This window comes from Equus asinus, chromosome X (assembly GCF_041296235.1).
Source record: "Equus asinus isolate D_3611 breed Donkey chromosome X, EquAss-T2T_v2, whole genome shotgun sequence".
Lineage (NCBI taxonomy): Eukaryota > Metazoa > Chordata > Mammalia > Perissodactyla > Equidae > Equus > Equus asinus.
The window spans coordinates 100,346,405-100,359,427 of NC_091820.1; the positions used below are offsets into that span (position 1 = coordinate 100,346,405).

Consider the following 13,023-nt stretch of genomic DNA (forward strand, 5'->3'; position numbering starts at 1 on the left):
TCTGAAAGTTTGGTAGAATTCCCCAGGAAAGCCATCTGGTCCTGGGGTTTTATTCTTTGGGATGCTTTTGATTGCTGTTTCAATCTCTGTCCTTGTGATTGGTCTATTCAAATTGTCTGCTTCTTCTTGAGTGAGATTTGGGAATTGTAGGAGTCCAAGGATTTATCCATTTCCTCTAGGTTGTCCATTTTGTTGGCATATAGTTTTTCATAGTATTCTCTTAGAATCCATTGTATTTCTGTGGAGTCTGTTGTTATTTCTCCTCTTTCATTTCTGATGTTTATTTGAGCTTTCTCCCTTTTTTTCTTTGTAAGTCTGGCTAGGGGGTTTGTCAATTTTATTTATTTTCTCAAAGAACCAGCTCTTTGTTTCATTGATCCTTTCCTCTGCCTTTTTCATTTCAATAGCATTTATTTCTGCTTTGAGTTTTATTATTTCTCTCCTTCTGCTTACTTTGGGCTTTGTTTGTTCTTCTTTCTCTAATTCAGTTAGGTGTAGTTTAAGATTGCTTATTTGGGATTTTTCTTGTTTGTTACGATGTGTCTGTATTGTGATGAATTTTCCTCTTAATACAGCTTTTGTTGCATCCCATATGAGTTGGTATGGCATGTTATCAGTTTCATTTGTCTCCAGGTATTTTTTTATTTCTTCTTTAATTTCTTCAATGATCCATTGCTTGTTCAATAGCATATTGTTTAGTCTTCACATCCTTGTGCCTTTCTCAGCTTTTTTCTTGTAATTAATTTGTAGCTTTATAGCATTATGATCAGGGAAGATGCTTGTTATTATTTCAATTTTTTTAAGTTTGTAGAGGCTTGCCTTGTTTCTCAACATATGGTCTCTCCTTGAGAATGCTCCATGTGCGCTTGAGAAGAATGTGTATTCTGCTGTTTTTGGATGAAGTGTTCTATATATGTCTATTAAGTCCAACGGTTTTAGCTTTTCACTTAGCTCCACTGTTTCCTTGTTGATTTTCTGTCTGGATGATCTGTCCATTGATGTGAGTGGGGTGTTGAGGTCCCCTACTATTATTGTGTTATTTTTGATATCTTCTTTCAGGTTTGTTAATAGTTGCTTTATGAACTTTGGTGCTCCTGTGTTGGGTGCATAGATATTTATAAGCGTTATTTCTTCTTGATGAAGTGTCCCTTTGATCATTATATATTGGCCCTCTGTGTCTCTCTTTACCTGCCTTATCTTGAAGTCTTTTTTGTCTTATATAAGTATTGCAACACCTGCTTCCTTTTGTTTGCTATTAGCTTGTAGTATTGTCTTCCACCCCTTCACTCTGAGCCTGTGTTTGTTCTGGGAGCTGAGGTGTGTTTTCTGGAGGCAACAAATTATTGGATCTTGTTCTTTAATCCATTTTGCCACTCTGTGTCTTTTTATTGGAGAGTTCAATCCGTTTACATTGAGGGTGATTTTTGATGCATGAGGGCTTAATGCTGTCATTATGTCGTTCGTTTTCCAGTTTTCCTGCATTCCTTTTGTTTCTCGTCATGTGTGTTTAACCCTACCCATTGACTTCTGCATTTTCTTATGCTGGGTTTCTTAGATTTTCCCTTATTTATGTTTTGTGTCTCTGTTCTGTTTTTTAGTTTAGTGGCTACCCTGAAGTTTGTATTCAGAATTTTGTGTATAACATAGTTCATTTTCTGGTGGTCTCTTACTTCCTTAGCCTAGACTGATTCAGTCCCTTTCTTCCTCCCCTCCTAAAATATTGTTTTCATCTCTTATTCCAACTTGTGTTGTGAGTTTGTGGTTAGAGTGATGATTGTCTTTGCTTTGGTGATTTCCTTCCCTTTATCCTAATGCTGTAGTTGAATATTTGCTATTCTATTCTGATTCTATCTATTTGTCTCCCTACTCTGTGTTTTGTGACCCCTTTCTCCCTTTTTTTCTTTTTTCAGGTATGAGAGCCTTCTTGAGGATTTCTTGTAGTGGCGGTCTTGTGGCTACAAAGTCCCTTAGCTTTCGTTTGTTTGGAAAAGATTTAATTTCTCCCTTATATCTGAAGGATATTTTTGCTGGATAGAGTATTTTTGGCTGAAGATTTTTATCCTTTAAAGTTTTGAATATGTCATTCCAATCTCTCCTAGCTTGTAAGGTTTCTGTAGAGAAATCTGCTGAAAGTCTGATAGGGCTTCCTTTGTAGGTTATTTTCTTCTGCCTTGCTGCCCTGAGAATTCTTTCTTTGTCATTCATTTTTGCCATTTTTACTACTATATGCCTTGTAGTAGGTCTTTTTACATTGACAAATCTAGGAGATCTGAAAACTTCCTCCACACGCATTTCTCTCTCAATCCCTAGATTTGGGAAGTTCTCTTCTATAATTTTGTTAAGCACACTTTCTGCTCCATTTTCCTTTTCCATGCCCTCAGGAATTCCGATAATTCTTAAGTTGCATTTTCTCATTAAGTCAGCTAGTTCTCAGAGATGTTCTTCAGGTTTTTTACTTCTTAGTTCTCTTTCTTCCTGTGTCTGGAGTCATTCAGCCTGTCTATCTTCGATTATGCTAATTTGCTCCTCTATGGTGTCTATGTGGGCATTCAGGGAATCCGTATTCTGTTTTATCTGATCCATTATATTTTTCATTTCTAGTATTTCTGATTGATTCTTCTTTATAGTTTCAATCTCTTTTGTGAAGTAACTCCAGAACTCGTTGACTTGTTTCTCTATATTTCCCTTTACCTCATTGAGTTTTTTTATGATAGCTACTCTGAATTCATTGTCACTTAGTTTACCTATTTCCAAGTCCTCAGGACATACTTCTGTGTTTTTATTGTTTTCCTTTTGGTCTGGAGCTTTTATAAATTGCTGGATGGTAGAGGAGCCGTTTTTGCGCATAATTCTATTATTCGGTTGCAGTTACAACCTGTCACCACTAGATGGGGATTGAGAGCTGCGTGTTCTGAGCCCTCCGGGTTCAGCTGTGATTGGGGCGCACAGTGCAGGTTGGGGGAGGAGGGGCACTTTCTCTTGCACACAGACCTGGATTCCTTCAGCACTGGCTCTCTGGTTTCCCAGGGCCCTGGCTTGATGGGGTCCCCCCATGTGAAAGCTTTCCCCCGTTAGAAGGTTTCCGCTGCACGGGTCTGTGGGAGTCCTGGATGATACCACGGATGCGTGGCCCCTCCCCTGCTCTTTCCGTCACCTGTGGCAGCAATCCCAGTCTCTAGGGGAGGGGGAAAAGTTCTCTCTCACCCCGTTCAGCTCCTTCGAGGAGGGCTCCAGCCTTTCTGCCATCCGTTGTTTGGCTGCTGTGGGTGTTTGACGATTTCTGGTATTAGGATCTTTTCTTTTTGGTTGGAAAGCAATTGGTGCTTTTGGTTGTAGTTTGGAGAGGAGAGAGACCCGGGTGAGCTCACTCCACCATGTTGCTGACATCACTCCCCTTCAGGGGGTAATTCTGAGTGCCAACCTTGAGCAGGTCCATGCAGAACTGTCCTCACTGAGGTCCTGATCACTGCCCTTCTCTGGAGTGTTCACTGATTGGGGGTGCAGGCCTCAGGAGCTCAGACACCAGGACTCCAGCCACAGAGCCATCAACTTGGGGACCATTTCTAGGTTTCCTGGGTCCCCTAGCGTCCTTCCTGCAACTCCCAAAGTCAGTACAAGTCACAACTCGACAAGACAGGCACCAGAGTCACGTGGAGCCTTTAATGGTGGGGAGACGCAGTCCCCAGCACCCAGTCTATATTTTTTTTTAAACAGAAATCTGAAGTATTTTAGCTTTGGTTTAATAATATGCTGATATTCATTGAAAATCAATCAACACTTTTTAAAGAACTCAAGTACCTCAGATGCTATTCTGAGGTTATTGCATCTGACTCCTAGTAGCTTAAGATCTAGAAGTTGCCACTAACAAGGTTTTAATATCTATTTTGTAAATGAGAAACTAAAACAGAAAAAGACTAAATGATTTAATGTAAAATTGTCAAGGCAATTAAATTGTAAGATTAGGCTTATAACTCCAAAGTCCATTTCTTTAAACTCTAATTTGAGTACAAAGTAACATGTTAGAAGAATAATAAAATTTCAGCTAGTATATCAAGTCACTATGAGATCAATTTCTCTAAATCTTGGGACTCATAAAATAATGAGCTGAATTATTGCAGCATATATCCACATATTTGAATGCCCACTCTGTGGAAAGCACTGGGTTAACACTAGAAACACAATACAAGCAAAAACAGACATGGCCCAGGGCTGGCCCCATGGCGTAGGGGTTAAGTTCATGCACTTTGCTTTGGCAGCCTGGGGTTCGCTGGTTTGGTTCCTGGGCACAGACTTATGCACCACTTATCAAGCCATGCTGTGGCAGGCGTCCCACATATAAAGTAGAGGAAGATAGGCATAGGTGTTAGCTCAGGGCCCATCTTCCTCAGCAAAAAGAGGAGGATTGGCAATGGGTGTTAGCTCAGGGCTAGTCTTCCTTCAAGAAAAAATAAGACATGTCCCTTACTCTCACGGAGTTTACAATGTTGTGGAGGAGAAAGGTATTCAAATAATTGCACACATAAGTGAGATTAAGTGTCACAAATGAAAGATATGTGATTTATATTAGAGTTTTTTTAACCAAGGAAGCTGGTAAGGGCACACTGGGAAAGTTTTTCTTGAGGAAGTGAACTTGAGGTGCAAAGGGCTTGTAGTACAAGGCGTGTTTGAGAACTTGAATGAGAACTGATATGGCTGGAGTGCAGAAAGTGGAATACAAGATGAGACAAGCAAATAAAAAAAGGCTCTTGCACACTATGCAGAGCCTTAGAGGCTATGGTAAAAATTTTAGTTTGTATCTTCAGAGCACTGGGAAGCCATTAAATGGTTCATGGTCAGTATACACCATGAGTCGATTCATTGTTTTAGAATGGTCACTGTCTCCTGGAAGGAGAATGGATTATAAGAAGGTTGTCCGAGATTGCTAGTGGTACCCTAATACCTGTTCTCCTTTTCTATAGTAATGGAGCTCTCAATTTTTAGCTGGGCACATAGCTGCCTGAAATAAAGAATACTTTTCCCTGCTTCCTTTGTAGCTAGATACGGCCTTGTGACTAAGTTCTGACCAATGGGAAGTGAGCAGAAGTGATAAGTACAATTTCTGAACCGTTCCCTCAAAGGTTAAAAGAGAAAGCTCTCTTTCCCTTTTTTCCCCTTCCCGGTGGCTAAAATGTGAGCATGATGGTGAGACATCTTATTATGCAGAGAAGAGCAACACTCTGGGGATGTGAACACAACCAGCTAGTAGGAGCCCAGGTCCTTGATATTGTGGAGCCATACCAGCTTACCACTGCTTACCTGTTTTGGCAGTTACATGAGAGAAAAATAAACTTCTATCTTATTTATGCCACTTTTATTTTGGGTCTCTGACCAGCAGTCAAACCTGTATCTTACTAATGCAGGAGGTAAAAGTGAAAGCGAGGAGACCAGCTAGATGACAAATGAGATTGAGAGAAGTGGACACAGACCATACAAATTTTGGAGATAACATTAAAATACAGATTCAGACATCTTTCCTGATTCTAATGGTCCACTTCTTAACAAATTCCAACTGAAAGAAAAAGATTGCAACACTCAAAAAGTTCTCCCCCCCAAAATCACAAAAGCAATGTCCTAGTAACCATGTAAAATGTAGATGACTTTCAGGTACCTTTGCTGTCATTTGGTCCTAAGCATATTTGACTTTGGACGGCGAGTGATTTTGTAATATCAGATCTCAGTTATATCTTTTATTTGGCTTGCGCTAACATTAAAATTAACTTTTATTCCTTTTGAACATACACAAAGTTAGAGTCACCCAGCCCAGAACTGAAAGGTTGCTAGGAGTAATCAGGGACTACCTGTATTCTGTTAGAAACACAGCCCAGTGCTTCCTCATCTTTAAATGGTCAATTTTTTTAGAGCTGTTGTTTAGTCATATGGAAAAATTTAAAATGTTCCTTGCCTAAGAGATGAGTAATTCCCTTCTCTATGCCTTTATTAATATTAATTATGTACCTTTGCTAAGATTCTTAATATTTACTAAGGTACAAGTAATAGAAAATCTAGTAGTATTAAATGTTTGAAACAGTACTAAAAGCAGTAGTTCTCAAGCTTGGCTTCATATTGGTATCCCCTGGGGAGTTTTAAAAATTCTTAAGCCTAGATGTCACTCCCAAAGTTTCTGATTGGGGTGTAGCCTGGGCATCAAGATAGTAACAGCTCCCCAGGTGGTTGCAATGTGCAGGGAAGCTTGAAAACCACTGTTGTATAATACTGTTTCAATCCCTTGTTAGTTTTATTAGAGCTCAAGCTTTTCCCAATACTTTGAATTTACCTCTTATTTAGGTACCACATTTCATCGACTCTCAATGCAGCTTCATCATGAATTGTGCTGATAGAAAGGAAAAATTAAAAATTGCTAGTTTCTAAACAAAGTTCTTTTTCATAGAGTTCTAGCAGGTCAGATCTGGAAAAGACCTGATAGGTAAATTCTAATCCAACCTCTTTTATTGTGTCAATGACAAAAGTCCCAGAGAGGTTTTTATTTTCCTGAGGATTTAATACTAGCTATGTCAGAGTTGGTACTTGTGCAAACTTTTGGGTTGTAAAGTACTTAAAATTCAGAGCACCACCTAAAGTACAAATAAACATTAAACTTTTATAGATTGGAAGTTGAAGCACAATGAGATTGAAATAAAACGACAGCAGCTAAGCTGTCAAAACTGGAACTAGATCCTGTACTATTCATCATGTACAGGTTGTATGATCTAAAGTTCTTAAATTGTAAAGTGCACAAGAATTACCTGGGGAGCTTATTTAAAATGTGAATTCCTAGATATTTCCCTCAGATTCTGATTCAGGATGACTGGGGGGGGGGGCGGGGGGGACCCAGGAATCTTCATTTTTAATAAACTTCCAAGTGAGTCTAATGTAGGTAGGTGTTCCACAGACAAAACTTTAAAAACACTGAATAAGCACTAGACCACTCGCCCTCCAGCAAATTACCTTCAGAATTAACAGGAAAATTGCATTCATGGGTATTTATTGTTTCGGGACTAATTTTACTTAACTGCAAATTTGTAGAAGCAATCCAGAATTGTCTTTGCAAGTTATGACTCTCTCTTGGAAGCCATAAAAGGAAACAAACATAAAAGCACTTACATATAAGGTATATAATGTTGGTCATCGTATAAACTCATGCACTTAAACCTCCAGAGCAATTTAAAATAGTTTAGTAAAGTTCTCTTTAATACACCAGCACTGCCATAAAGTGTTATGGGGAAGTTGTCATTTTTAAGGCATGTAATGATTTAATTTGTGCAGGAAATATAATGTGAAGATTTGAAACTAATATGTTAAGATTATTTAACAAAACTTGACTTCTAATGAATTTATCTAACTTCTCACTAATTTGTTTTTAAACTATTCCATGAGAAGTTTTTTTTTTAGAAGCAATTTAATAACTGGTAGAAAAGGTTAAATCAAATTTCTAGCTGGGGCCGGCCCTGTGGCTGAGTGGTTAAATTCTCACACTCTGCTTCGGAGGCCCAGGGTTTCACCGGTTTGGATCCTGGGCGAGGACATGGCACCGCTCATTAGGCCATGTTGAGGTGGCGTCCCACATGCCACAACTAGAAGGACTCACAACTAAAGTCTACAGCTATGTACTTGGGGGATTTGGGGAGAAAAAGCAGGAAAAAAAAATGTGGCCATACCCCACATTAAATAAAATTTAAAAAAAATTCTAGGACTTTACTAATTACTTGCATGTTGAATGCTGATGTTGAATTTATCACAGATGTCTATTAGCAATCACAAACTAATAGTTTTGACAATAATAACACTTCTGTTTTCAGTTTGATAGTTTGTCTAATGAGTACAGGCTTTATTATGAGGTTAAAATCAAAATGGTTTTAATTTTAGTGCTAATAGAAAAATAATAAACTATTTGCATTTACTCTTAAATAGACCATAAACTAATACAAGACCTTTAAACTTTTCAGTTCATCCCATGAATAATTACTGTGTGATTACTATGTGTAAGTTGCTGCTAATACCAGGTACTGTTGGGGAGGGGATACACAGATGAATAATCAGCAGCTATAATATGATAGAAAGATTTATATTTGTATTACGCATCTGTTGAGACTTATTTATCAGGTTCTAGTGCAGATTCCATGAACTCCTCCCTTCTGCTGACTGGTGGTAACTGTTGGTTCCCACCTGCAGAGTCCACTCCAATGCTAATATCTCAGATGCCTAAGAATAGACGAGAAGTAGGGGGAAGAAATAGCTTCATTAATCATTTCCTTCAACAATGTCTCCCATTTTCCTATTTTCTATTGTCCTGCCCCTCAACTCTAATAGTCTTCTGATTCAGACTACGTTCCTTGGACTTTGGACTACCTTTATGCCTGCCTTCCTTTTGACCTGGTGCCTTTCTGCTTCTCTGACAGCCTGATGCCTGTTTGTCTAGTTTGCTGACTCTTGACCCAATCAGACTCCTGATATCTCTGTTTGTCTTTGTTGTCCATTCATCTGCTCCTTCTCCAGCCCTTGGCACACACTGCAATCTCTCTATCCCAGCGACTTGCCCAGATCAGTTGACCCCATAGCAATATACGTCCGAGTGCTGCTAGTGTCCAGTGTACTCCTGACTAAAAACAGTTTATAATAAAGGAAGCAATGAAATAAATAAATCTGTCTATATATTTGAAAGAACTAGAATTAACAATTCTAAATGTTAAAAATTACACCTTGAGGGGCCGGCCCAGTGGCATAGTGGTTAAGTTCACGTGCTCCACTTTGGTGGCCCAGGGTTCGCAGGTTCGGACCCCAGACACAGACCTAGCACCATTTGTCAAGCCACGCCATGGTGGCATGCCACATAAAATAGAGGAAGATTGGCAACAGATGTTAGCTCAGGGCCAATCTTCCTCACACACAAAAAAATTACACCTTGAAAAGTCTTTTGTTAGAGTATGACACATGGGGCATAAAAATTAATGGAAGGCAGGGGCCGGCCTGGTGGCACAGCGGTTAAGGTCACACGTTCAGCTTTGGTGGTCCAGGGTTCACCCGCCAGGATCTCCGGTACAGACACGGCACTGCTTGGCAAGCCATACTGTGGTAGGCATCCCACATATAAAGTGGAGGAAGATGGGCACGGATGATTAGCTCAGGGCCAGTCTTCCTCAGCAAAACGAGGAGGATTGGAAGCAGTTAGCTCAGGGCTAATCTTCCTCAAAAAAAAAAAAATTAATGGAAGGCAGCAATTCATAGATATCAGTCAATCAACAAATATTTGAGTGCCTACCATGGGCAAGGCACTATACTGGAAAGGATCTCTAGCCACTGAAATATGTTTACTTTTCAATGAGTAAACAAAGTGGCAGAAGATACTCCCTGGGGAGCATGTTAAGAAAAATTCCACAAAGAAATAAGAGGAAAAAAAGCCGTAGAATCAATTCTACTAATGCCATAACAATTAAAATTATGGATCTTAACTTCCTCCTGGCTGAACTGGTTGACAGCATATTTCAGCAGGGCTTGGAAAACCAGTTTGGTGCTTTAGATATTCTGAGAGAGGTGACTTTCCACCTTGTCACGTGGCATCCCCAAGAGTCCAGTTCCTCATTCCAATCCACTCCATGTTTATGAAAGTGCGTTAGCTGAAACAATAAGAAGAAAAAAATGTCAGTGCAGGAAGTCATCCAATCCTGATAAGTTGACATGTAGAATAAAGTTGATGGTGTGATTTATTGCTAAGGTAGTCCTGATTAAGATATGCGTGTGTACAGTTGGAGGAGGGGCAGGCAAAGGGGAATGTAGATAACTAAAGCGAAATAGAGCTGATGTATTCAGAGCTTATGTTGCTAGAGGTGAGATCAGTTACCGACTAGCAACTGAAATTTCAGACTTTTGCTTAGCAGGGACCTGAGTGGACAAATGGTGACTGATAGTTGGAAATATCAGCAGACATCTTAAATTGTATGCTCAAATGAACGAGCAATGAACCAGGAGAATAAGTCCAGGTTTTTTTGGCTGCTTATACTTTTTACCTTTTTATTTAAAATCACAGTGTCTTTTTCAATGAATGCCTATGTGACTGTAACTTATTACAATGAAACCAGCAACTACACTACAATAGATATGTGTGAATGTGGTGTTTATGGATTAGCCTCACCAGTGGCTAATGCTATGGGAGTGGTGGGCATCCCTAAGAACAATAACTACCAAGCTTGTGACTACAACACTGAGTTTACTAATACGAAGCAGCCCTGGATTGCGCTGATAGAAAGAGGTAACTGTACATTTTCGGAAAAAATTCAAACAGCGGGCAGAAGAAATGCTGATGCTGTTGTGATTTACAACAGTCCAGAGGCTGGAAACCAGACGATACAGATGGCAAATTTCGGTAAGTAAGAATTCCCAAAGAGAGTTAATGTCTTTGTTTATCTTAAAATGGTATTTCCATCTAGAATTACTCTAGGATCTGGCAATGAGGTTGTAAAAACAATCTTACTTTAAATTTTCTGGCCCAGCACTACTTGGAATTACTTTACAATAGTAATATTTGTAATTAATTTGTTCCAAGGACAAAATCAATTCACGAAGTGGTTCCTATTTTCTTTCACAATTTTCTTAGCTGCATTAGTTTTCTCAGTGACTATTATGTAATTGCTTTTTAATAAAATGTGCCTTTACCTCTAAACATTAAAAAAGTAAATATTTTAATTTCATGGTTAATTTGTATGTTTCAGTTGGATTCATTTTCTCATGCAAAAAGGGCTGTATGTATTTAATATGTGGTAGCTGCAAAACTGATTCATTATTATGATTAAACAGTAGCATATTGTAAGTGTGCAAAATGTTTACAGAAATGAGAATTCAGCTATCTGCTGTACGCGTGTGAAATTTGAATCTGTGGGATTAATACATATAAAACTACTCTGTAAGAAACATTATACATTGAAAAGGGTATGGCAGAAATGGGATAATGCCGAAATCACATCAAAAGTAAAGATTTCCCTTAGAAATGTTTACTCATGTCTTCTTAAGGAAATATAATCATCTAATTTATTAACTTTGTAAAGAAATTTACTTCTGGGAATTACTGTTTTTATTTTGTTTTGTAAAAAATGCCACTTGCCAAATAAATGGCTTTTAAACCAGTGATGAGGTAGACTTCTGACCCACTTTTTCTATATTTTTGGCCCAGACTTGGCCAAAGAAAAAACAATGATGATAATCTCAAACAGGATAAGAGATGATAGAACACAATATCAGGATAATTGGTGTTATCACCACCAAAGTTGGCCTCTGAGAAAAGTAATGTAAATTATATTAAATAGATTTCAGAATTGTAAAAGAGAGAAAATTAAATTTGTGTTAAGAATAGTAGAGTGACTAGAATATTCCAGGTTGTAATACATACAATATGGCCAATTAGTACTAATGTGAGAAAAACAAGCTGCTTGTTTCTCTGAGTATAGAAAAACCAGATCCGATGGTCTTTCAGCGGTACAAAATTATCATAAATGTACAAAATTCTACTTGCTACCTTTTGTAACATATCCTGGACATTGTCAGGACTCAGGCATTCACATTTTTTCTTTTGAAGTTAAAAGCACTTCATAAGCACTCCCTGCATGTTCCCATATTTTTACAGGTGACTTATTTTTGTAGAAATAAAATGAGGCAGGTTTCTGAGGAAAATTAGAAATTAGACCTGTTCTAAGGAAACTACTTCCTTTATGTTTTGACTTAGAGATTCTAGGTACACTAGGTTTCCTTTTACGTGGACAGTCACATTCTGCCTGTTCACTCCCCTGCTATTTTTAAAGTATAAACATTAGCAAATAAATAGCAGTCCTGTTTTCAAAACTTGCTTTGCAACATGCGGTAGGGGCCAATATCTAGTGGAATGTAGGTACCCAGCCACTGAATTTAAAAGATTTGCCAAAGATCAGTTACAGTAAATCTTACCAAAGGGCACGCACACAGTCATTTGAATACACATCTGTGAGCAGAGTTTGAAAAACAAGGCAGTTACATTTGCCATCCAATATATACTTTCAATATAATCAAGGATACGTGATCAAAAACGTTTTTTAAACTACAACATTGCCCCTTTTATTTATCTTTTTAATTTTTCTTTTTGAGGAAGATTAGCCCTGAGCTAACATCTCCTGCCAATCCTCCTCTTTTTGCTGAGGAAGACTGGCCCTGAGCTAACATCCGTGCCCATCTTCCTCCACTTCATATGTGGGATGCCACCACAGCATGGCTTGATGAGCAGGGCCATGTCTGCACCCGGGATCCAAACTGGCGAACCCCAGGCTGCCAAAGCGGAACATCTGAACTTAACTGCTGTGCCACTGGGCCACCCCAAAACTTTTTCTGTATGAGACCCTTTTTGCTTGCTTTTCTCCCCTTCACTACCATTACTATCACACATAACAGGTCCTCCAAATCCTAGTTTAAATGTGTCAGGGCCGGCCCGGTGGTGCAGCGAGCGGTTAAGTGCGCAGGTTCTGCCTTGGCGGCCTGGGGTCCGCTGGTTCGGATCCCAGGTGCGGACATGGCACCGCTCATCAAGCCATGGTGTGGCAGGCGTCCCACATATAAAAAAGTAGAGGAAGATGGGTGTGGATTAGCTGGGGGCTGATCTTCCTCAAAAAAATAAAATAAATAAATGTCTCTTCTAATAATAATAGAAGTCTCCCTCGACCACATTATTTCCCATCAAAACCCACTGCTCATTTCTGTTTAAATCTTTCATAATGTGTAATTATTTTATTTGCTTTTTATCTCTCTCTCCCACTTGCATGTAAGTTCCCGGAGGGCAGAGTCCATGTTTGTCGTGCTTGCCATTGTATTCATTGTCCTGAGCATAGTGCATGGTCTTCACTAGTTGAATGAATAAAGTTTAAGAAACTAGAAAGCAATTTCCTTTTATATATGAAAAGATGAATTAGTTTAAATGAAGTTGATAAGGTGAATTCAGCAAACTATTGCATTTTAAAATTGTTTTTATTTTTA

General features: G+C 38.8%; 1 protein-coding gene across 1 annotated transcript in view; it reads left to right on the top strand.

Moving 5' to 3' along the window:
* The first annotated feature begins 9,854 nt into the window (after nt 1-9,854).
* Nucleotides 9,855-13,023, top strand: part of RNF128 (ring finger protein 128) — a 79,467-nt gene continuing 76,298 nt past the window's right edge. Inside the window, exon 1 of the mRNA XM_014854658.3 lies at nt 9,855-10,396. Within this exon, the coding sequence (XP_014710144.1) occupies nt 9,991-10,396 (406 nt within the window). The 5' untranslated portion in view covers nt 9,855-9,990. The remainder of the gene's footprint in view (nt 10,397-13,023) is intronic.